Here is a 23,412-nt window from a genome sequence, read left to right on the forward strand (position 1 = left end):
GTCGTAATCGTTCCTCCTGTTCAAGCTGGACATTAAGAGATCTCTTACTAATGTACTTCCAATGTAAGTGATGGGGGACAAGATCCACTGTCCTTGCAGTCTCAAAAGACTGAGTTAGCAAAATCAAGTGGATATTTTCCAAAGTTACAGTCTTCGTAGCACAAAATTCCCCTTTTTTGTTGTGACAGTGTTTCTATGCTGAGCTAAGTGGAGGGACAATAACATAAAGAGGGAATTCCATACTAAACAGACTGTAGCTTTGGAAGATAACCACTTGTTTTAACTGACCTTTGACTATTACTGCCAAAGCCTTATATTAGCTTCAGATAAACCTTTTAATACATTTTTGCACACAACGAGGACTATAGATTTTTGTCCTCCATCAAATACCCTGAAAGTACATTAGGAAGGGAGGAATGATTACAACCGCAAAACCTGTTACAATGTCCATATGAGCACCTGACTGATGTTTTAAGACAGACTTGAAAGATTGAGAATCATTTCTATTAATGAACATTTTAATAAAGTCTGTATTGAAAAGCAGTGAAACTATAGTTTACACAGGTTTGTTGCAAGTAGAGGTCGTTGACGACGTAACTCTTTAAGGAAGATGACTCTAAGATCAATGACAGATTCCACAGCTGTTACATATGACACCATGCATTTGATATTGCTACTTTTGTCTGTCGCTTCTTGCATACTGTAAATGCATGCACACACATGCACGCAAATGTAAAAGACTACATGCAAAGCCAGCTGCTGTGTGTAGGAGGACAACTGTGCTACTCTGTGTATTGGACACTCTGCCAAAGGAAAATCCCTGCTGACGAAGAGAGATATTCAGACTTAGAAAGAAAGGTAAATATTTCAGACTTCTTCACTGAAGCTGTTCTGCTCACTCTGAGTCACTGATTACATAGATGGCTTTAGTCACAGTCAGCCAGACTTGGAACACCCGCTCCTGAAATCAAACAGCTCTGGTGCATGCAAAGGAAAATCCTCCATGAATAAAGGAAATTTTTAGGTTTAAATGAGCCACATAAGGCAGTTTTTTTTGGTCACAAATGCACACAAGTATTCAACCAACAACACAGACACACACACACACACACACACACACACACACACACACACACACACACACACACATATTGTTGTTTGCCATTGCACAAATATATTTATGGAGTCTTACTATTTAGTTCAAAGTATACAGCATAGGGCACACTATATGCACTTGAAGCATTTGTTTCACTTTCCCTGACAATAGTAGAATCAAATGTATGAACAATGTCCCATTCCAGCGCTACACAGGATTCTATGTCAGTGTACAGTATTACTAATATTTATGACGTCTGAAATTATGCACATGAGCTTAGAGGAATATAAAAGGTGTGAGATACTAATGTTTAATACAAAGAAGAGCCTTCTGACAAAATGTATCAGAGACCGTCCAGGAACTCCTGGGCACTGATTGTAATAAACTGTCTTGTGTTGCACGCACCTACCCTACCATGGTAGCAGAAGAGAGACACAGCGAACACAGCCATAAACTCTCATGAAACAGAATTTTTTACAGCATCAACAGAGGCACTGTATAGACTGTGTAATGGCTTAAAATCATGTAGTTATAATTTATAGAACATACATGTATTATACCTCTTTTTCTTTCTCTGTCAATATCAAGTTTCTGTAATAGAACACCCTTCGTCAAACCCACTTCTGCATCCATCCCTCTTTAATTTGTGAGCACTGTAGACACACACACACACGCACAAACACACACGCTCACACAGGCTTTGGTTTCCTGCAGAGGATCATTTCAATGGAGTGCTGCCAAACAGAATGAAAATAATTGAAGTATACTAGTCTAACTAACTGAGAGGCATATTAAATGGAGGTTCCCTCATTCCCGTGGATAAATTTAATGCAACTCTGTTAACATCTATGAATCCTTAGGGGGTTACCTTATTGCTTCAGCGGTTCTGAGTGTGAAGCAGGTGCACTGTCTTTCCCATAAAATGTTTATTCCTCTTTTGAGGAGAGTTTGCCACTTGAGTTAAAGTCACAGATATTTTGCAGTCGGATATTCAGTCATAAAGATGGAAATAAACTACTTGAATGGCACAGCCTTAACCTTCAATGCATTTACTGCTGCGAAACCAGCTTTTGGTGGAGGATTATAGTTGACTCTTTTATTCCTGTCACTTTATTTTGAGCTTTTTACATACTTGAAGGGAAAAAAAATTGTTTTGCTTGTCACAAGGGCAATATCCTGTCTAGATTTATCCTCTTGGTATGAGGATAAATACAATATTTCAACCCTTCACCATCAGAGTTATTTTTATGCAGATGAGCTGCTGATCCAGCAGCGATAGTTGGGAATTTTAATTATTAAGAATAAACAGTATAAATTTGACTCTTTTTTAATTTTCTTCAAGGAGAGCAAGTGTTCACTGTGGGACCCAATACCACTGATTGGTTTCAAGGCTTCAGAGACGCATTTTCAATCAGTTCTCATCTCTCTAAGACCAGACTAAAATATGCAACGTCTCTTTTCCGGCTGGAATTGAGAAGTTTGTTTACGCAAGACAAAGGAGGTAATAATAGGAGATTCCTTATCTTCTACCACTCTCTTTCCACAGCAACAGGAGCAGGACCCCACCAATCTTTACATCTCCAACCTACCGGTGTCCATGGACGAGCAGGAGCTGGAGAACATGCTGAAGCCCTTTGGTCACGTCATTTCCACACGGATACTGAGGGACGCCAACGGCCTGAGCCGAGGAGTCGGCTTTGCAAGGTACCCACGGACAAACACATTCTGAACACAAACTACGCACAGGATTTTCTGTTCTTGCTGTGGTTCCAGCCAAAATTTTACATGTAATTTAAATGTACGAAAACTTAATCTTTTGCTGGACAAACAACTGTATAATTACTTAATAGACAAATAATACTGTTTCAACTATCACACTATGGTCCAGACTCATGTTTTAGACAATTGCAAGAGACAGTGTTACCTTGAGTTGACTCCCTGCCATTTACAACTAAAGGACTTTTAGCTCTAATGATACAACTCCACATTCCTCTACCCTCGACCCCTTAGCCCTTTTCTGTGTGTGTTGTGTGTGTGTGTGTGTGTGTGTGTGTGTGTGTGTGTGTGTGTGTGTGTGTGTGTGTGTGTGTGTGTGTGTGTGTGTGCGTGTGTGTGCGTGTGCGTGTGATCTTCTCAGTTACACCGTGGAGTGTGCCAGTGATTAGAATGCATTGAGGGCTCCATTCAGGGTCACTGGCTATGTGAAAAAAACCCAAAACACACACACAGACATGCTCGCTCACATACCACATGCACACACATACAAAATTTCTCTCTTTCTTTCCAGTCACTGTTTTTCCCTCCCTCCGCACACACGCACACATGCAGTCACACACTGGCTTTTGCTTGCCAAGCAGGCAATTAGTCATTGAGCTGTGATTGGGTGAGCGGAGCTGAATAGGGGCAGACAAAGAGGACATGACACACAACAGATCAGACTGAATGGAGCTTTTAAACCGGGACAAAGGAGAGGAAACCCCATGGAAAACACACACACATGCTCAAGCCTACCAACGGTATTGTGCTCAGGCATACATAGACAAACAAGCACAGATGTATAAACAGGCAGGTATTTCATCTATTTACTGCAGTGTAGGACACATTTGCATGCACTCACATTTGCATGCACTCATACAGTACTTTCACATTAGCACACTTTTTAATGAAACCACTGTACCTCTTGCACACATTGAAATTTAACATAAAGAGCTGACTGTCCTCAAGCAGCCCCTGTTTCTCTCTCTCTCTCTCTTTCTCTCTCTCTCAGGATGGAGTCAACAGAGAAGTGTGATGTGGTGATCCAAAATTTCAATGGGAAGTTCTTGAAAACCCCTCCAGGCATGACAGGTAGGTGTCAGTCAACAAGACAATTGCTTTGTACTCTCAAAGCCAGCGTTTTTCTACAGTAGAGCAAGGTTTTCCTCCATAGGTCAGGGTGCTCATATAGATGTAGCACTATGCAGCATCATGCACTCAACCTTCCTACAGAAACACACTGGGGGTGGCTGAACTCAAAGGTGAGATTATTTAACTTGAATTCAGTTTACTGCCAACTATTAAAAATGCTAAGTTCAGGGTTTTTTATGTTTTGATAAAAAAGGTCATGGAAGTCTTCTTTTTGTGTCTTGCTCGTGGAGAACACAGCAGTCTTCTTGTCATTTATCACCTATGCACAACATGATGTTGTTATATTCACATTAGCTTGCATGAAAGGGGCTGGGTATTGTTTGAACATTTTTACTGCCAGTACCATTACAGTACTGGAGTTTTTGCACCAATTTTGCATTTAATAAGATACATCCATAACGTCTCAATTCATCAGTGTTTAATGTTATCTTCACACAAGCAGCCACATATGACCTTAGCCTAAAAAAAATAGGGACTAAACTTAGCAGAGTTTCCTGATTTGCTGCTTTAAATCAGGAAATATTAAACCAGGACATAAAATCTGACCAAGCACTGAATGAAAACTTTTGAATATAGACATTGTTTACACTTTACACATTTCAGTTGCTATTCAAAAACTATTGAGGTCCAATATCCAGCATTATACATTTCTTTTCATGCTTTAGGAAAGTGGGTTATAATCTGCTGGTAGAAGCATTATCTTTGTTTCATAGGATTTTTATGGATGCTATAGAGAAACCAGCTTTGGTTTCAGACTAGTAGATAAATGTGTACTGTGTGACATCAAATCAAGTGGGGATATTTCTCTTTTTTTTTTTTTTGTAGTGAAAAACTCACAGGCCCTCTTACATCAGGACATCTCTGCCTGTTGGTATTATATCTGTCTTTTCACAAAGCAGTGTCAGTGCGACTGACAATACTTCAGCATCATCTCTGCTGCTCTGTCTCTCTCTCTCACCCACTCCTTCGACCACCTTGAATTGATTTAGTAGGAAGGTCTGAGTGATTAATTCCTCCACCGTACAGCGCACAGATTGAGACAGGCACATGCACAAGCCACATGTACATACATACACAGACAGACGTCCCCGAAAGCAAACAATCTATCTCTTACTGTCCCCCATATATACAGCAAAGACTCATTGCCTTTTAAGACAGAGGGACAGAGAAAAGGGAAAATGGTGGGGTGTAGGGAAATGAAGAAAGAAAGAGAGAGGAGGAGGAGAAGGAGGATGAGGGGTGTGTGGGTGTAAAAGAGAATACTGTATAGAGAGAGAGCCTAGTGGAGTGACTAAAAATGAGTGAGATAACAAAGCAAGGACAAGGTGGTAGAGAAAAAAAAGCTGAGGTGTAGAGAACCAAACTAAAAGTGACACAGAGTAAGGAAGAACAGATGGAGATAAAAAAGGATCAGATATAGATAGAGACAGAGAAGTGCACTACACTGAAGAAAATGGAAATCAAGGACAGACAGAGAGAACTTTGCCCTGGCAGTATGATTTCTGAGGTACAGCATGGTGGGCAACTCTGTTTCTCACCCAGATACACACACACACACACACACACACACTCACACACACACACACACACACACACACACACACACACACACACACACACACACACACACACACACACACACACACACAAACTGCTATACTTCTATAAAATGTGAGATATAGCTGTGTAATTTTGTAGCAAGTGAATGATACATCATCAAAGCCATTGCTGCTTCCTTTTGCAGCCTCTGTGTGTCTGTGTGTGTGAGAAACACAGAACCTCAACTTTTCATACAAGCAAAAGTGTGACTATCAGCACAGTAAAGAGTCATGAGTTTCATGGTTGTGCTATTTTGCTGGTTGACAAGCTTTATTCCATGACAAATCTGAAAACAAAACTGTTGTGGTGGAAATTGTTACATAATAGCAAAGAACTCAGTGTTACAGATTGTTGTTCCAGTTCATTTTTGATTAAAATATTTTAAGAGAAATTCCATAGCAGGTTATCGTATGAATAATTTATAAATCTATTAACTTTTGCACACACTTACTGGGACAGAGTAGGATAAATGCTAAAAGCTACTGATGACTGGTTTCTACCCCCACACACTTAATTGACTTAAAGATGCTCTTATTAATATTTTCATATTAACAATGGATAAAAGGACTGTGTGTAGTACGAAAAGGGTTTCCCAACTCCAGAGTCCACCTTAGCTCTACAGAGCTTTTTAGCATCCTTCAGCTTATTGTTTTGGTCACAAACTTACTGCTTTGGTTCAGTCTCATAGCTCTCATCATCCCCATTTCTATCTGCAGCCAGCAGCTGTTTGCAGGGAAAAAGCTCTGAAAACCCACTATACACTACTCGCCCAGCAACAAATGTCAGACGCAGTGGACAGAGTGGAGCATTTAGCAGCTAAAAAGCAAGCTTGAATATTGGACTCCAAATGAAAGTAAATGGTGCTCTGTATCTGTTGGATTTGTGCATAAGCAACTGTTTGCTAACATATTCACCATAAAGGTATAAGGTGATAATACGTCAGTGTTGTGTTTAGAGCTTGTGGTGCCAAAAATAAATTAATGCAGGTTTAAATTCAAACTCACATACATGAACACAGATATGCTAACCTCTCTACACCCATCAAGTTGCTGACCTCTATACTGAAGGAGTTTCATTTCTTGTCGTTGCCAGGGGTGTCCATTTTCTCCTTTCTTCTTTGTCTGTGTGTCAGTGTGTGTATGGGAGTGAGTGTGCATGTAAATGTATGTTTATTTACCTCCTAAATTGCTCTGAGCTCCGATGAAACTGATGAAATAGGGAGAATCTGGCCAAGCCAGATCTTCTGTGTACTGATCCACAAAAGACACCCACACACCACCCAAACATACACATACAGACACACACACACACACAGTGTGCTTACCGATCTAAAGACAAAATGTGTGTCTCTAAAGCCAGCTTCTGTTGATTTATGTCACTGGTTTTCTATGTCACTGATAGTCTGTGGCATTTCCAAGGCTGTTGCAGTGACATTATGACAGACCTTTAGGCTTTGGTTTGCTGTTGGCCTTCTTCTTACTACCATTCGTTGTCTGAAAGAAACATTACAAAATCACTGTTAAAAAGTGTTAAACCTGGCATGCTGGAACTGTTTAATGTTTCAATATACATGTGTGTATCATTGAGTGATGTGTGCTTGTGCCTTTTCCTGTGTCTTCCTCTGATTTATACTGCAGTCTGTCCGCCCAGGCTGATGTATTGACAGGCAACAGTAATATTTTACCCTCTAGCGGCAAGATTAATGCAGACATTGATCACATGACCAGAGCTTCCATCACCCCTAGTTAACATGAAGTCCATTGATCCACAGATTTCTGCTTCTCCCAGTGGGTCCCTTCATAGAGATAGAGTATCTAGATTGAATGTAGACTTGATTTTCTCTATTTTTAACTTTTATTTATACAGAACGTTCTGGATTGTAGTCAGACTTTATACAGATTTATATTTGTACCTTTTCGATAATTTTTTGCCTCCTTACTGTGAAAGAGAGACTCAGCTCCAGTGGGAGGATATCCCTATCCACCCATAAATAGCACATATCTTCTACAGCTTCATCATGACCATATCACTTCATGTCATAGCTTGATATATTAAACTTTCCAGATCCATGGGTGCTGTCACACCTATAGTTCGGTTCATTTGGTCCAGACCAAGGGGAAAAAATAAGATACATCGTTGTAAACATAAAGTTGGATTGACAGTTAACCTATTCATTGGACATTTTTGGTCAAATGAATACAACCAAAAATATCTTATCCTATCCTATCAGTCCTATCAAGAGTCTACTCTGGTATTCACAAGGAGCTCATGAAGAAATAACTGATTATGAATATTATTAGTTGAGGAATGGACCTTGTAAGTTATACATAGTGATGAACTGACAGAAACAGGATAAAAGAGACATTTTGCACCATAATATTCAGGGAGGATAGTGTGTGGTCCTGTTATCCTTGTAGTAGGACACATACTCAATACACCTCTGTTTGAAATCTTTTTCACTTTCTGATTGAAGGGAAATACCCACACTCACTTAATGATGCACATAGGTGTTACCATGGCTACCAAATGATCTTGAACTAATACACTTATAGACTCTACATTTATACAGATTGCTAAGAAAATGTATTTTTTAAGGGCTCATGATCAGCAGATGATTTAATAGTAGTTTAGCTTTTGAAATCCCACTAAAACCATATATCTTCTGTCAGAAAATCCTGTGGCTGGTCCATTCAGTTTTCACACCATAAACAAGCCACACCGGTGTCTGCTTGAGAGCAGTTGTTTAGTTTGATTCTACACCAGCCCAAATGAACCGCACTAAACGGGAAAATGCAGCAGTTTGATTGAAGCGAACTAAAGATTTGGTGTTAAATATTCGGAATCAGACTGGCAAGTTCCATTGTGAGGAATGTAATTCCCATTTTTCTTTTTTCGTTGTTTTCTTTTTGCATGTAAGTAAATCCTCAGACCAATAACAAGTAAACTTGCCCTTTAGATTCATTTTGGTTTTGTTCCTCTGACAACGTGCACCCAATTGACCCTTTTACTAAAGGTTGGGAGTTTTTCAGGCAATGTTGTTGACTCATGTTTGTTTGATATTTAGGTAATAATAGCCTCATGCAGCACCATAATACAAATACTTTGCAGTTTAAATTTTAAATTGATGTGTTCAGTCTTTTTTTTTTTTATCCTGATGCGTCACAAAAAAGGTAAAACAGCAATTACATAGGACCTGGTCAGATACTGCTTAACAAAAGTGTATCAATAAATAAATAAATAGTAATTCAGGTAAAGAAAATTACATATTTTCACCGTTTGCAATTCCCCTTTATGTCTTTTTTTACTGTTTTCATGTTGCTTCTTTGTCTGCTCTTCTCCCCCCAGTTATCATCTCTCTCACCCCACCACCTCTATCCCACATCTGATCTTCCCTTCCTCCATCTCCACTGGTCCCATGCCATTTTTCCCTCACCCAGTTGGCACTCTTCCTTTCTTTTTCCATCCCACTTTAACTTTAACTCTTTAACTATCTGATGTAGTTTTGCTTTGATATTTCTCCTTGTCCTGCCCTCCCCTAATGGGAAGACAAATGGAAGACAAGAATGAAAAGACTCCTGATCTCAGAGAAGGCACATTATCACTCAGTAGTTTCAATAATATTCAGGAGGCTTTTAAAAATGTGTGCAGCCTGCCTTATATGCCTGGTACGATCATGAAGCATTGAACCCCCATTCATTGCCACCATTCAAGTGGTTCAGTACGTTCATAAATGGGAAATGAATTTTATTTGATGTTCCTGATAATGGAGGAAAAATTGAAATGAGGCTGCACCGAGAAAAAGATTGTGTAATTATGTGGTAGTACAGCACTGTCAGACGTGGTGTCAGTTTACATGTGTTATTTGGAGCCACTTATTCAACACTAGTTATGGGTGTTAAAATGCAATTCTTTTGAAGCACTAATCAAATCATATCAGTGCTGTCAAGTTCTGAAAATTGCAAAGACATGTGGTGCCATCTTCACATTATTTGGAGAATTAATTTCCTAAATAAATGTGTCAGTTCATCATTACATTTTATTTGTACTTGTCTCACAGCCAATTCCCTTTGTGTTACTTTAGGTTTTCCCAAATAACTCTTTTCTCAGCCTCGGTTTTTTTTAGGTTTATGATGAGAGAATGTAGTGAATGTAGTAAACTTCCTCTCCCCCGGGTATGCTCTGAGGGATTGGTTTGGTGAGTGGTTGTCATTGTAAGGAACAGCCAAATGCAAGGAAGACAGAGGGTGGATACCATCAGTTTTCTTTTAAACTTAATAAGTGTGAATATCTTCATATCTTCTAAATCTGAGTTCTCTGTCTCAGCTTTCAGTCCTTACACTTACGTTTATTACAGTAGACAGATCTATTGAAATTTTAATGAAATAAAAGTGCTAACAGCAATATGAATAAACATTTTGCCAATGCACATTTTTGAATTTCAGTGGTAAATAGTTGGTTTCCTCTCATGGGTGATGCGGGAACAAGCAAGTAACCCTCCTGAGTGCATATTGTTCTGTCCCAGGGCTTGGAGTTCTTTGATGCCGGGTGTCTTAAACAAAAAAAAAAAAAGAAGGAGGATTGCATCCCATTCAGCCCAGCTGAGGGATTCTCATTTTGTCACATTTGGGGATTGGATCCCATTTTCCAACTGAATGATTTCCCATGTTGCTTGCTAATGGACTGGATTTTATTTTAAATGAGAATTTCCCCATTTGAACGACTGGGTCCCACTTATATGGTATCCCCTCTCTTCTCACAGTGAAAACTGAAACCATTGTGCCATTATAAGCTAAGGATGTCTACCTACCTACAGACTGGGTTCTTGCTTAGAAATACCAGAGCTAAGATCTTTATTATATATCTCCTGCACTTAACCAGGTGCATTTAGCGTAACCTGTGTGTTTCTTCCTCCCCCATATTTTTCTACCTCTTATTTCTTCTCCTGTGCCCTTCTCACCAGAAGGGAGGTGGATTTGTTTGTTTGCTCTGCTGGAGTTTTAACAGCTTCTATGCTGCCCTACTGTGGTTTGCAATATCCCACAGCTCCAGTGAGTGGTAACAGTACAATCCATGCTACCTATACACACTTCCTGTCAGTTAAACACAAAATCCCACAGATCTAAAACTCCAGTTCAAATCAGTGAAGCACTAGTTATAGCATTCACCTGTATGCACACACATTTAGGCACACAACTACTAATCTCTCTATCATTTTGTTGACATCTCTTGTGGTCTGCACACCTTTTATATCTCTTATGCATTGCCTGTCTCTGTAGTGAACGGATGTCACAATATTTTTTCACCAAAAAACGCAAAGAAAACAACAAAAACTGGAGTGCAACTATTCACTAATGAATCAAGAAAGCAGTGACATTTTAATAGATAAATTAAACAGGTATATCAACTCCTGCATGCCTGTAAATGAGTGCCAATAAATCTTTTAAAAAGTCTCCAGTTTGATAACAAACCCTGTGTAGCTTTTGTCCAATAAACTGTTTGTTTACTTCAATGATTTGCTTTTGCAAAGTCTGCATCTCTTAGCAACAGCTTATGTTGTTTAGTAGTATTGACTACTGGGAGACACACATGCAGTGACGCACGACTACACATACCACATAGTAGCTCAGTGTGTGGGTGGGTCTTTTTTATTTTTTGGTTTTTCACTATTTAGGTTCACAAATTTTCCATAAGGATGAAGCTCAGAAGCACCTTGTACAGCAAAGAAAAAACAAGATATGATAAATGATTTATCAGTCACAAAATGTGTAGCCATGTTTTTTGAGAGACTTACAATAAGACTCATTTTATGTTAATGTTAACATTTTGAAAGATTAATACAGAGTTGATTGGAAGACAAAGGCTTTGTAAAGCATGTAATCTGTATTTTATTCATTAACAAATGTCATTAGCTACCTCAAATATGGGTCTAATCACCATAGAAAAGCTGAACACCTATGTACCGTATACTTGAATATCTCTTGTTTCTCAGTGAGTCAAGTTCTTAAATTCTTCCCACTTGTATAATAAAAATGAGGATAACATTGTTATGAATAACAAGCCTATTTCATGATCACTGCAGAGTAAAAAATAAAAAGATTAGGTCCAGTCACTGGTTGGCAGCTTTTTCTCTTCTCCGTGTGTCTTCTCACTGCCACACTGACTATTTCTGTTATGGTGAAACTCCACCAAATGTGCCTCCTTTAATTTTCTATGAGACCTGAGCAGTTGTCTTCATTGTGCAGTAGTTTGTTCTGCAAACTAAGCAAAGATGTTTAGATTTGCCACTAAGTGTGAGAGCCCTCTCCCTACCTGTCGGGACACGGGGAAGAAAAACAACCTGGAGAAAGAAGGGCAACATTGCTTGGGGCTACAAAGAACAATTTATATTATTGCTAGCAATAATTTTCCTCATTCGATTTGGATTAAATTTCATTTCTTCAACTCTATTGCCTGTTTACTAAAAACTGACATGGCTCTGAACTTTTTAGATATCCAAATATTTGGTTTGGACAATGTTAATTAACTTGACATGGCCAAAAGTGACCCATTTTAAGGGGCAGTCACAGCTGCACCCAAATTCATCATGAATTCATCACATTGTGTTACAGAGACACAAGAGTGAGAACAGCAGGGGTCAAACTGACAATTAAAAATGTTCTTCCTATTAAAGCCCTCTTGTGACATGCAACAGATTGTAGCTTTGAAAGCAAGCTGAATAATTAATTGGATGCACCGTTTTTCTACCGGTAATCTTGTCCTTGGATGGTTTACAGCTGTTGTTACTTCCTGATTGTGTGGCGACTAAGTTCGCCTCTTAATAATAAATAAAATTCATTATTGTCATAATCATCATCAGTATTTTTGGCCTGTCAATGTTGGTGTGAATGAATATTCAGTTAACTGCAGGGTTTTTTTTCACCCTCAGAAAAATGCAGATATCACAACCCTGCCACCACAGGCATCACCTCAAGCTAATACAACAGTTATATTACACTTGTGTGTTTTTACATCATAGCTAGAATATGATGTGAATAAAATTATTTTAGGTATTTCTTTGGTTGTTACGATATAGTACTACACACTGGAGTACTGGTAAATGAAAGTCATTTTGCATCATTTTAAATGCCTCACTCTATGTTTGCTCTGAAGTGGTAAAACACAGATGAGCTTTTAGACAAATTCCAAAAATAATGGCTCTGTTGAACAGAGTAATTGCTTTAATGAAATGACTCAATACACAAAATGCCTTTGGAGGTTGGTTGATTTTTGCGTATCCTTTTAACTTTTTGCCCATTATCCAATACTGATTATTTAATAGCCAGTTGCAATCCTTTTCACCATTTCTGCCGCATTGACATCCTGGCTTGTAAGACCAATTTTGCCATATTGTCCACTTATGTAAGGCATGACAGATATCCTCTTCGTCTGAATGTATATTGGCACTGTTCTCCTTCGCTCGAGCAGGAACACATTCACACACACAGCCATAAACTTACGCATACACATGTGTACTATATACTGCAAATGCAGGCTCAAACATTATTTTGTATTAAACCAACATTTTTTAAGTTGTTTAACTTAAATTATTTTATTTTTTTATTTCAGTTAGTTTGCTGTCATAAGCTACAGCTCAAACACTTAATCTACTTTGTGTTTGCTCTTTGTTTTGTCGGAATTGTGAAACGCTATGACAGTACAATCAGACATTTCAGATTTAAATAATAATAGGATTAAACTCCAGGTATCCGAGAAAGTAGCACCGTTGTATAAAAGTTACTTTTACAACTTCCTCCCATACAGTAAATAGGCATGGCCAAATTTCCTGCAGAACCAAATATTGGACTTCTGCAGCAGTCTCTGAAAAACACAAAATTCAAGCTCTAGATGCACTAAGGCAATCAACAACATTGTAACAATATTGATGTATGTGGTTGTGCGCGTAGGCGTGTTTGTGCATGTAAACAGTGGCCCATAGCACAGGGCCAGTGTTTAATGTCTGGAGCAAATTCACCAGCTCGGATATAAAAACAGCTTACAGCCACAATGTTGTGTATGTGAATTTTTATGTCTGTGTGTGTGGAAGTATGCTACTATTCAGGATATGGAAGAAGGCCAGTGTCCCTCCTGTTGTTGTTGTGTTACTTTTAACAAGCACAGTTACTCCACAAAAATTTCCCTCCGAAATCATGCTGCGTGTTTTACTCAATGGATGTTAGTCTGAGGGACACCATGGAAGTGAATGAGGGGAAAAGTACACTGACATTTTAAAATGAGTCGGTCATTCTTTAGCAGGCATCAATTACATCAAGGGAAATTCTCTGCATTACTCTTAGTTTTCCGTCTTAGGATCACGTACTTAGTATTTTTGTATCATTAATTCTAACAATAAATGGCTCCATTTTTTTTTTAAATCTCACATAAATCCAAAAACACAAACTTTTTTGCTGTCTATGTAATAAACCAGGAGAGAAAAAATTACAGATTTAATTCAAAACACACAGGCATCCTTTTCATGCAAATGCCAAGGACAAATAATTGTTTTGGATCAGCAAGAGTTTCTTCTGTCTTTGTGTGGTACTTTATTGGAGAAGCAGAAAAGAAAGTGTCTTGACTAAACTTGACAAGTTGTCAGCCGTCGACAATGTGGCTTTCTCTTTCTGCCACATCAGTAAAACAAAACAGCAACAGAACACAGAAACTGCCTTTAAGACTTCATCAAGATTGTGTGTGTGTGTCCTCACATCACATATTTTCTTATACTTGAAGTAGCAGTCCTGTCATACAAATACACACACATAAATTAATGTTTAACTTTACACCCATAAACCTGACAGTTAAATGCTGCCCACATCATTCTCAAATGTACCTTATACCATAATCTGAGACTAATCCTGTTCTAATTCAAAAATTAGAATTCACAGCTATTTCATATGAATAATATAGTACTCTTTTCATTTTTTTATTGGCCATTAATACCACATATTGATCTGACCTAAAATCAACTAATCTCACAAACTAAGAGTAATAACCTGTTACCTCCACAGGAAGGTTTCCAAAGGCCCAGGAACCTTACCAATGTGTAGAGTGGAAGAAGCAGGGTCTAAATTTAGTTCTTCTGACCTTAGTTCCTGGTGTCAAAAAATCCCTGCTCTGGGAGTAATACTTTCCAGTAGCACAGGTACTATTTTGGCGGATTTTGCAGTGCTGATCATCACTGATTGGTCAAACACAAGCCTTGTGGCAGCTCCGTTGCATCCATTCATTACACCCAAGCAAAGGTCGCTGCACAATAGTAAATGTAAAGAGTGTACAATGATTTTGTATTTTTCCTCTTGTGTGAAAATTGAGTCTCAAAAAGCATTATTGTCTTTTATCTGTTATCGGTCTAATTTGCCTCATTTTCACAGTTCCTTTGATGCAGTGGAAATGCAAACAAGAATGCATAAAAAGAAGTTTTAGTCATTGAATTTTGGTCCTTTGGCTCCACCGTTCCTGGAACTATATGGTCTAAAATGGCTATAACTTCAAAGCACTACTCTAAATGGTGTTTTCTATCTTCACTTTAAATCATCCATCACCTGTGATGTAAATCTTGAACATTTTTTTGTTTTTTTTCTTTTTTTTTCGTGAGGAAACTACACTGAGTTTTGTGGTGGGACATGATGATACATATACACATCAAGCATACAACTACACACATGACCGTTTACTAGATGTATATGAATGCGTGGAGCAGAGTGGGTAAAAGAGGGAGGGAGAAGGGGAGTGTTTGAGAAAGATGAATAGCAAAGGCACTGGATGATAACAGGGGCCCAGCTATGTGGCCTGTTATTCCGAAATCAAGTTAAAACAGTGTAATGAAAAAGTACTCCTAAATGCACTATAATGACATGGCACTGTGAATGTCTGTCTTCTTACCTTTGGAGTACCCATCCATGCCCCAGACATTCCAAATAACTCTTCTCTCAACCTTGAGCTCTGAATTTTTTTCTCTGCTGAGAACACTTCTTCACATTTTTCAGTTTACAGAGATGAAGAAACATTTTTCTTGAAGTAGGCGAGGTAATTGCGTAGTTTATTTTGGGATTTATAATGTGTGACTCAGTACCGTTATGAGGATATTGTCTCTGCTAGTTCATAGAATTCTATGTCATCTAAGAATTTCTTCATTCCTAAGCTACACACAGTGATGAGGCTCCAAAATTTGATTTTCTCTGCAGTTTGAAATCATTAGTGAACTAGGACAAGAGTGCCAGCTATCACTCTCTTTAAAGATGCAGCCAATGACTCAAACATGCCTTGGTGGATGTTTTAAAGTAACAACTGAGAGGCATGCATAAAAGTAGGTGGCTTAATCAATTTCAGGGTCGAGAGGTGTCTTCATAAAACTGACTCAGAACATGAACAGAACACTCCTTGGTGTGACAGTGTTTCACTGCTACAATTTAAACGCCTTTGTATTTTAACACACTGTTATGATGATTTGCTTTGCTTCATGGGTTGCTGTCCATCTTCTGTGGTTGCCAGTTAGAAATCTTTGTCTTTTGAATATTATCTAATTAATTTGTAGTTCATTTCCTTGAAGGGAAACTGAACTCAAAAGAAGAAGATAAGCGCTCAATGTTCCAACAGTTCAGCTCAGTCATCCAAACTGTACAACAAAATACATAGTTTGTCCGTGCCCTCTAGCATGACGCATAGTAGCGTTTTCTGAAATTACCGGCCTCATCAGTAGGACGACTTTTGTCTGTGCCCTTCCAAACTATTACAAATCACTGTTGAAAAATACATCTGTTTTATGAACTGACAATGATATGGTTAAGGTTTGGATAAAATTAAATAAACTTTGTTAAGTGGCTTGGGCTGCAATGACTACTTTGCTTGGGTTAGGGACCTTTGTCATCATGGTTGCAATAATAAACCTTTAGTGAGGGTTAGGGAATGATCGTGACTATGCTTTAAATTGACTGTGTATAATAATCAATATATAAATATTTATATATGTACATGTTGAAATTTTATACAACATCTCAGTTAGTTCTCATGCTTTGGTAGCTGTTGTAAAAGCCATAATAACTGAGGGCAGGGTAGGAAGGTTATTCAGTATGTATGAATTTCATTCAGTAATTTCTATATTTTATCATGTTTATCCGTCTCCAATCTTTCCACTATATTTATGCTGATTAAAAGGCTGGTTCTGAGTTTAGTGGGTAGTGATGTGTATGTTTCTAAGAGTGCATAAGGTTGAACAATAACTGGAAATCCAAGAAAAATACCCTAGTGTCAGGGATCACATAAAACAGAAGACTGCCTGTTGACTACATACGCCATCAAGTGTCTTATCTGAGTTTCCTGGCTCATGCTCGGATAAGACTTTTTATTGTGTTTGTCGAGTCATGCTGAAGCATTTCCCAGAAATAGAAGCCATTATTCACGCTCTCCTTCTTTCCAACAAATTCTAAAGGTATGCCTTTAAAATAAATGAATTGATAACAGAACAAAGCCTTTTTTCTTTAGGAGAACCCTGCTCCAATCCAGCTACTTCCTGCTATTTCAGAGGCCTGTAGGGTATTTGAGGCAGAAGCCTATCAGGTTGTAGTTGGAGTTTGGTGAACTTTTGTATGGCAGGTCACACTCAGCTAATCCTATTTGTAATCAAGGCTTTCTTCTTTCTCTGGTCCAGAAAAGGGCCATGTTGTCTTTGGAGCAATCACAACCAAAGTCTATTGCCCGGGGGGCAAGCTGTGTGGAGTTATTTAGCGTATTAAGTATGCCTGTTTGGTTTGTCGTTTGAACCACGCACACCATGCTTTGATGATTAGCCCATGGCTTTATTTCAACGTCAAGGCTGCTTTTGTCAAAGCACAGTTGTAGGAGTTGTAGAGATGGTGCGATAACTGCTGTTGTTTAGATGTTTGGATTAGGGGTGGAAGAGATAAATGTAAGAGCTGAAGTGCTGTTTTAAGGTCCAGTTGATTTATGTTATGTTTTTGTTTAAGCCACAGCATAGCACCCTGTCTTTCAATCTTATCTTTGAAATGTAACTCCTAACCTAATGCATGAAATTTGCCTTTTTTCCTGCTATTAAGATGATTAATCCATCTCTGTTTTTATCCTTGTCTCTCTCTCTCTGTCTGACTCACTCTGTAGCCCCAGCAGAGCCTTTGCTGTGCAAGTTTGCTGATGGAGGCCAGAAAAAGAGGCAGACCCAGGTCAAGTATCCCCAGAATGGCAGACCGTGGACACGGGAAGGAGAGGTAAAGCTTTAAAGTTTATTTAATCATTAAAAAAAGCTCACCAATACCCATCATAAAAGATTCCCTTGACCAGCCACTGCAGCGTTTTCTTAAAACACAAGTGGAAAAGGCAATTGTAACACAAGAACCATGTCTTTCAAACAGTTTGTTACAACATAATCCTTTTTACCCTCTGCCACTCTCAAAGAAAGCAACATGGATTTTTCCTCCAGCAGAATTATGCTGCCACAGAAATTTCCTAGCTTCTCACTTCTCACAATCAAAATGACTACACTGTGTCTACTGAGAGGGTTTTTAAGAGGAAATAGTAAACTTAACAAAACCAAAAGTGGTGTTATTCCAATTTAGTCACAAGTATGAGTACAGTATATCCACAAACCTCTTTTAAACCTTTCCCCTACTCAGCTTTCTAGCAAAAGCATAACAGTAATCTTATCATAATAGAAGTGAGAGTGAAATAGTGGTGCATACAGTACAATAGATTGTACTGTAGCATTTCACAACACATTGTCCACGGCTGCGTCACAGGAAACACTACAGAAGATCCGAAAAGTCATCCTTCTCATACATTTGAAATATCTAGCTGTTGTTCCCTTTTTTCACATTTTATAACAGAGTATAAAATCTGAAGAGCTTGACAAGCCCCCTGCGGGGTCATTATCAGCTTTCATTTCCAATAACATACTGTAGGCTGAATTAAAGATGCTGCTGACAGTATGAAAGCTGGCATATAATAATGTTATTAAATTTGAAATACAAGGTTAGTGCAGTACCCCAATGCCAAGTTGTTTTTCCTTTTGTTGAAACTCCCACTTCCAGTCTGTCATCTTCAGAAGAAATGAAACCTTGTGCAGCAGACTGAAAGCTTATTGAGTGTTGCACAATTCTGGGAGTTCAGAAGTTGTTAGTGTCGATACCAAAGCTTTAATTTACAGAACAAGGGAAAGTGAGTAATAATGTTGCCACCCACACACTGAGTACAGTTTTAAACAATTTCCCAACGTAACGCATAACATGGAGGTTTGGAAAGAGCAGGGTGGTGAAGTGAAATGAAACGGAATCAAGCTGAAACAACTTTGCGCTGAAATAAGAGCAGCCACAACAAAAACAGGATGCCACGGTGTGTGTTTGACTTTTGTGTGTGTAGCCGGCAAAGATTTCAGTTTTGTTCTGAGAGAAGGCCATGACAAATCACACCAGGGCTTAGTTAACATTAGAGGCCTCAGTGTTAGTGATCCCTTTTTTGTGTCCTGTTGTCAACATTTGTGAATTGTCAGCTGGACTTAAAATAAATGATCTGTGCTTTCAGTGGGCTCCCCACACATTTGTCAGTGGCCCAAGTCCTGACAAGCCCCACTTGGTATTGCAGAGGAAGAGCATCCCTTCAGAGGTATATGAATCTGTCAGAGCCAGGTCTCCGAGTCCAGTCTGACTAATAGAGACATCTGGCCCGGGAGTTGCATTGAGGGGCCTGACCGCATCCTCACAATCAGTCAGCCAACCCTAATCTCCCCGAAACCCTCACTCCTAAATGAATCTGGCCTTGGGACCATGACATGGGCACATATCACACACAAAATCACTCCCACATTTAACATTTGTCCAGAGAAGCACGTACAGAATAAACATGGGCAGATTATTAGACAGCAGGCCCCTGGGCACAGCCTATGTAGGTTCCTCACCCCTCCTACATAAGACAAAGACACCATGAGAAAGAGGGGGACACAGCCACATTGTTTGTAGTTGTGTTGTGTCTCTTTCGCGTCATTTTTTGGGTTGTTTTGCATTTCTTTCAACTACAAACATTTTGCATGTTTGTACTTGCAACATGTTTGTATTTTGTGTCTTTTGTAGTCCTCTTTGTAGTTGTTCTGTGTCTCTTTGTCATTTTGCATATCTTCGTAGTTGTTTGATTGACTTTCCACCAAGAAATGAAGAAGCAATCATGTCAAACAGAGGCTCTGGTCCAGGAGCCTCCTTAAGGTGTCCTTAATGTCCTTATGTGTCTGTACATTTCCAGGGGGAAACACTTGTGGACACATACTGTACCTAAATATACATTATCATGGACTAATGCTGTTGCTATGCAGCAGCTGAGGAATGTTGTCCGGTTTTTGCCGTTAGATGAAGGAAACTTAGAGGAGAAGATGCAAACATCAAATGCTTCACAGAGCTGATCTCTTCTAGCTCTGGCTCAGAAATCTTTTGTTACAAAAGACAATGCAGTAGATTGTCAAGGAACCAGCAGTGAATACAAATGTTGCTCACGTGAAAGGAAGAATTCTTGTGTAGGTGTAATGTAAATGTTACCTGCTTTAAATCAGATGTTTGTTTGAGGGCTGGTGTGAAAGTGAATCTAGGGCTTTGGAAGAATTAATTTTTGCTATTTGATGTCATCAGTGTCTGGCACTCCTTTTTATTGCCTCTGCCGTCTATGTTCCCCCCATCCTGGCTAGGAACAGTGTTTGGGGAAAAACCAAACATCGCAGCAGAGTTCAGCATCAGGGTACACTTGCAACTCATGTGCCAAATTGGAGAGAAGAGCCTTGTGTGGAATATAGAACAAGAACAAATGACTTTTGTAAGTCTGTAGATAAGAGAGGAGGGGGGGAACAGTGACAGAGGGAAAGACAGATAAGGAGAAAAATAAAGATTAGAGGACTAAAAACACTATTGATACTTTAAGTTTGTTCCAACATTGCTAAGAGGCAGAAAAGTGGATGAAGATCTTCATTTATTTGCACATGATAGAGCAAGTGAGGCACAGATAGAAAACATTCAAAGAGAAAAGTTTCCCCTAATGATGAACACTGGACTTAAGACGGACAACATTTAATCAAGAGGAGGAGGGACGGAGAGACTATTTAGGCAACTAAAATACACTCTTGTAGTGTCGGGTAGACTTTCTTCTCATACTCATATAATGATGCTGAAGTGTAAAACCTTTTCTAAACCATTAGTAATGAGTACTGTAGTAATAACTGAACCCTGTGATTAGTGGAGATTGCTATAGGAAGATTACAGTATGGTGTCCGCCTGCTGTTGAGCAGCGCTTCCTGTAGTTGGGATGTAACAGTGTATCGTGGGTCAATATTTTGAGTTACAAAATGGTGATGATATGCATAATGGAGCTGAAAACCGGATCGTAGTATATAGTAAATATTTACAATTGGATCCTAAACTGTTTCTAAAAGATTCAATGAAATGAAGTTTGGGCTTGTTTTAATTAAATGAGTACTTTTGGTGCTTTTTGGTGCTATTTGGCCACTGTTCCCTAAATATAGCCAAGTTCCTTGACTGACAATACAGATGTTTGCTGTAACAACCAGCACCAAATGTGTGTGTGACAGCTCAGACAGACTGCTTTCAAAACTTATCAGGAACTAACATTTTTCTCGTTTTCCTCCAGATCATCTCCTTTCTGCTCTTTTGTACGTGCACAAAGCCATACAGTTGGGAATAACTGACTAATTTCCACTCAATATGAAACATTTTTAACTCAAGCAGATGTGCTGTCACCTTAGTTCATGGCGCCCATTATGATTTTATGTCTGTTTCTCTCCATGTGGGACTTTCTATTGACTTTGTGTGCTACACATTGTTAAATGCAAGTGGAGCGAACAGCAGCATCTACCACATTTGGTTTTTATTTCACTGAGGCCATTCCTGTGTAGATAGTTCTTATTATTGTAGTTATTTTTGTATCGCTCATGATCATCAAGCTTATTATATTTGGATGAATGATGTTCTGTTATTTGCATTCGAAATTTGTCTAAAAAAACTTTAAAACCTTTTGCACAATTAAAGACTGAGGAGCAATAAATTAGATCGCTTCTACTCTCATATGTTGATTTCATTCATACTTAGTTTAAAATATTGCAAGTGCATTGAACCAGGAACTTATTGTGTTGTTACATATCCATTATGCAGTAACATAGAAGGTACCTCATAAAGATACCCAAGCACACTCATTCACACTATCAAGACAATAATAATCAACCCTCAGTTTCCTTTTTGCAGTAATTATACTATGTCTGTGTTTATTTTTGAATATGAAACGTAGTTTTGAGTGGCTCACAGGCTCACACGCAATCATGCAGAATCATTTTATTCTTCATAAGTGCTTTTAACTGGCTCATTTGAGATTTTTGGGCTACCGAGGACATCATTGATTGTTCTTTATTTAGCAGGTCTTTTTATCCCACTCGTTTATTTTGATGAATTTTAAGAGAAAGTGTGTGTGTTCAGTGTTTATTTTAAATTATGAGTTACGCTACTTTCCCTCTATAGTGTCTCTCCCTCTCTCAATTCATTATCTTTATCGGCTTGACCATTTTTCATAAGCAATATAACTAAAGCAGTTTTTGACTTCAGTCAAAATTCAGTCAGATGACACCATCAAATAACAGTTTACACATCATAATCTTAATGAGAGTAAACACAAATCATTCAAAAGACCTATGAAGTATTTTAACCTTTAAGTGTATTTGTTTCTCTCCAGAGTGGTATGGCGTTGACGTATGATCCCACTGCGATGCAGAACGGGTAGGTGGAAAGTTTTCTTTTCAGATTTACAAACTGTGTCTACAGCTTTCGAAGTGCAAACTTTAATTCTGATTCAAATTCCCTGCCAAATATTTGTAAAGTAAACCCCACAAAACGGCTGGAGTCCCATCATCAGCACCTGTATATGAGCCATATCCACAAGAGCACTTGCATGCAAATGAGCAGACCACACATATAAGCACACATTCTCAAACAGTCACACACAAAACTGTCTCTCTCTCTCTCTCTCTGTCTTTCCCGCTCTCGCCCTCATGCTCACATCTGACTGATGCAGCTGGAGCATTTATTTATGCACCTATGCATACAAGCTGTCAGACATGTAGGTTTTGATTGCAGACAGGGAGGTTGGGTGGTGTTGCAGTCTTGCTGTAAGACTTTCGTCAGCCGAGGCTATCTGCAGTCCTCCCAGGCTGAGCGCAGAGAGCCGAGTGTCTGCCTGTTCCAGGGGGAAATTGGAGATTGGTCCTGTCTGCTAGGAATGCTGCTGGTGATGTGATCCCAGGAGACACTTCCCTCCAGCTCTGTGTTTCCCTTTTCCTCCTCCTTGTCTACGTAGTCCCTCTTAGTCTTTGTATCTCAACTTTCCATTTTCCTCCTCTTCCTTACTTTCGTTCTGTTGCACTTTAAACATTGTTACATCCCTTTACCTTCTTCATACGTCCTTTAAACCAGTCCTTTCTTTAATTTTTTTTCAGCTGCTTTCGACTATTTCTTCTTTTCCCCTTCTTCTTTGCATAGTTGTCTTGTTTAGTTGCTTGCTTCTTCTAATTCCTACTCTCCATATCCAAGCATCTGCTTTACTTTTGGTCATTTCTTGTGTCTCTGTGCATGTGTGCGTGCTCATGCATGCATAAATGCATGCTCACACGCGAGCATCTGTGCGGTTGCAGTGCTTAAGCACTCTCCGACCTCTCTTCCGAGGTCATCTGAGCTCCTTCCAGCGAAGCACTAAATGACTGTGAAATGCAAATGCAGCTAATTAGAGAG

General features: G+C 38.9%; 1 protein-coding gene across 2 annotated transcripts in view; it reads left to right on the forward strand.

The window, feature by feature from the left end:
* The window catches only part of LOC120784595 (RNA-binding motif, single-stranded-interacting protein 3-like), a 115,821-nt gene that overhangs the window by 77,293 nt on the left and 15,116 nt on the right, over positions 1 to 23,412 (forward strand). For both annotated transcript variants that reach the window (XM_040118518.1, XM_040118517.1), the window contains exons 5-8: positions 2,643 to 2,800; positions 3,864 to 3,943; positions 17,753 to 17,859; positions 22,361 to 22,404. In XM_040118518.1, the coding sequence (XP_039974452.1) occupies positions 2,643 to 2,800; positions 3,864 to 3,943; positions 17,753 to 17,859; positions 22,361 to 22,404 (389 nt within the window). The remainder of the gene's footprint in view (positions 1 to 2,642; positions 2,801 to 3,863; positions 3,944 to 17,752; positions 17,860 to 22,360; positions 22,405 to 23,412) is intronic.

This window comes from Xiphias gladius, chromosome 22, assembly GCF_016859285.1.
Source record: "Xiphias gladius isolate SHS-SW01 ecotype Sanya breed wild chromosome 22, ASM1685928v1, whole genome shotgun sequence".
Lineage (NCBI taxonomy): Eukaryota > Metazoa > Chordata > Actinopteri > Istiophoriformes > Xiphiidae > Xiphias > Xiphias gladius.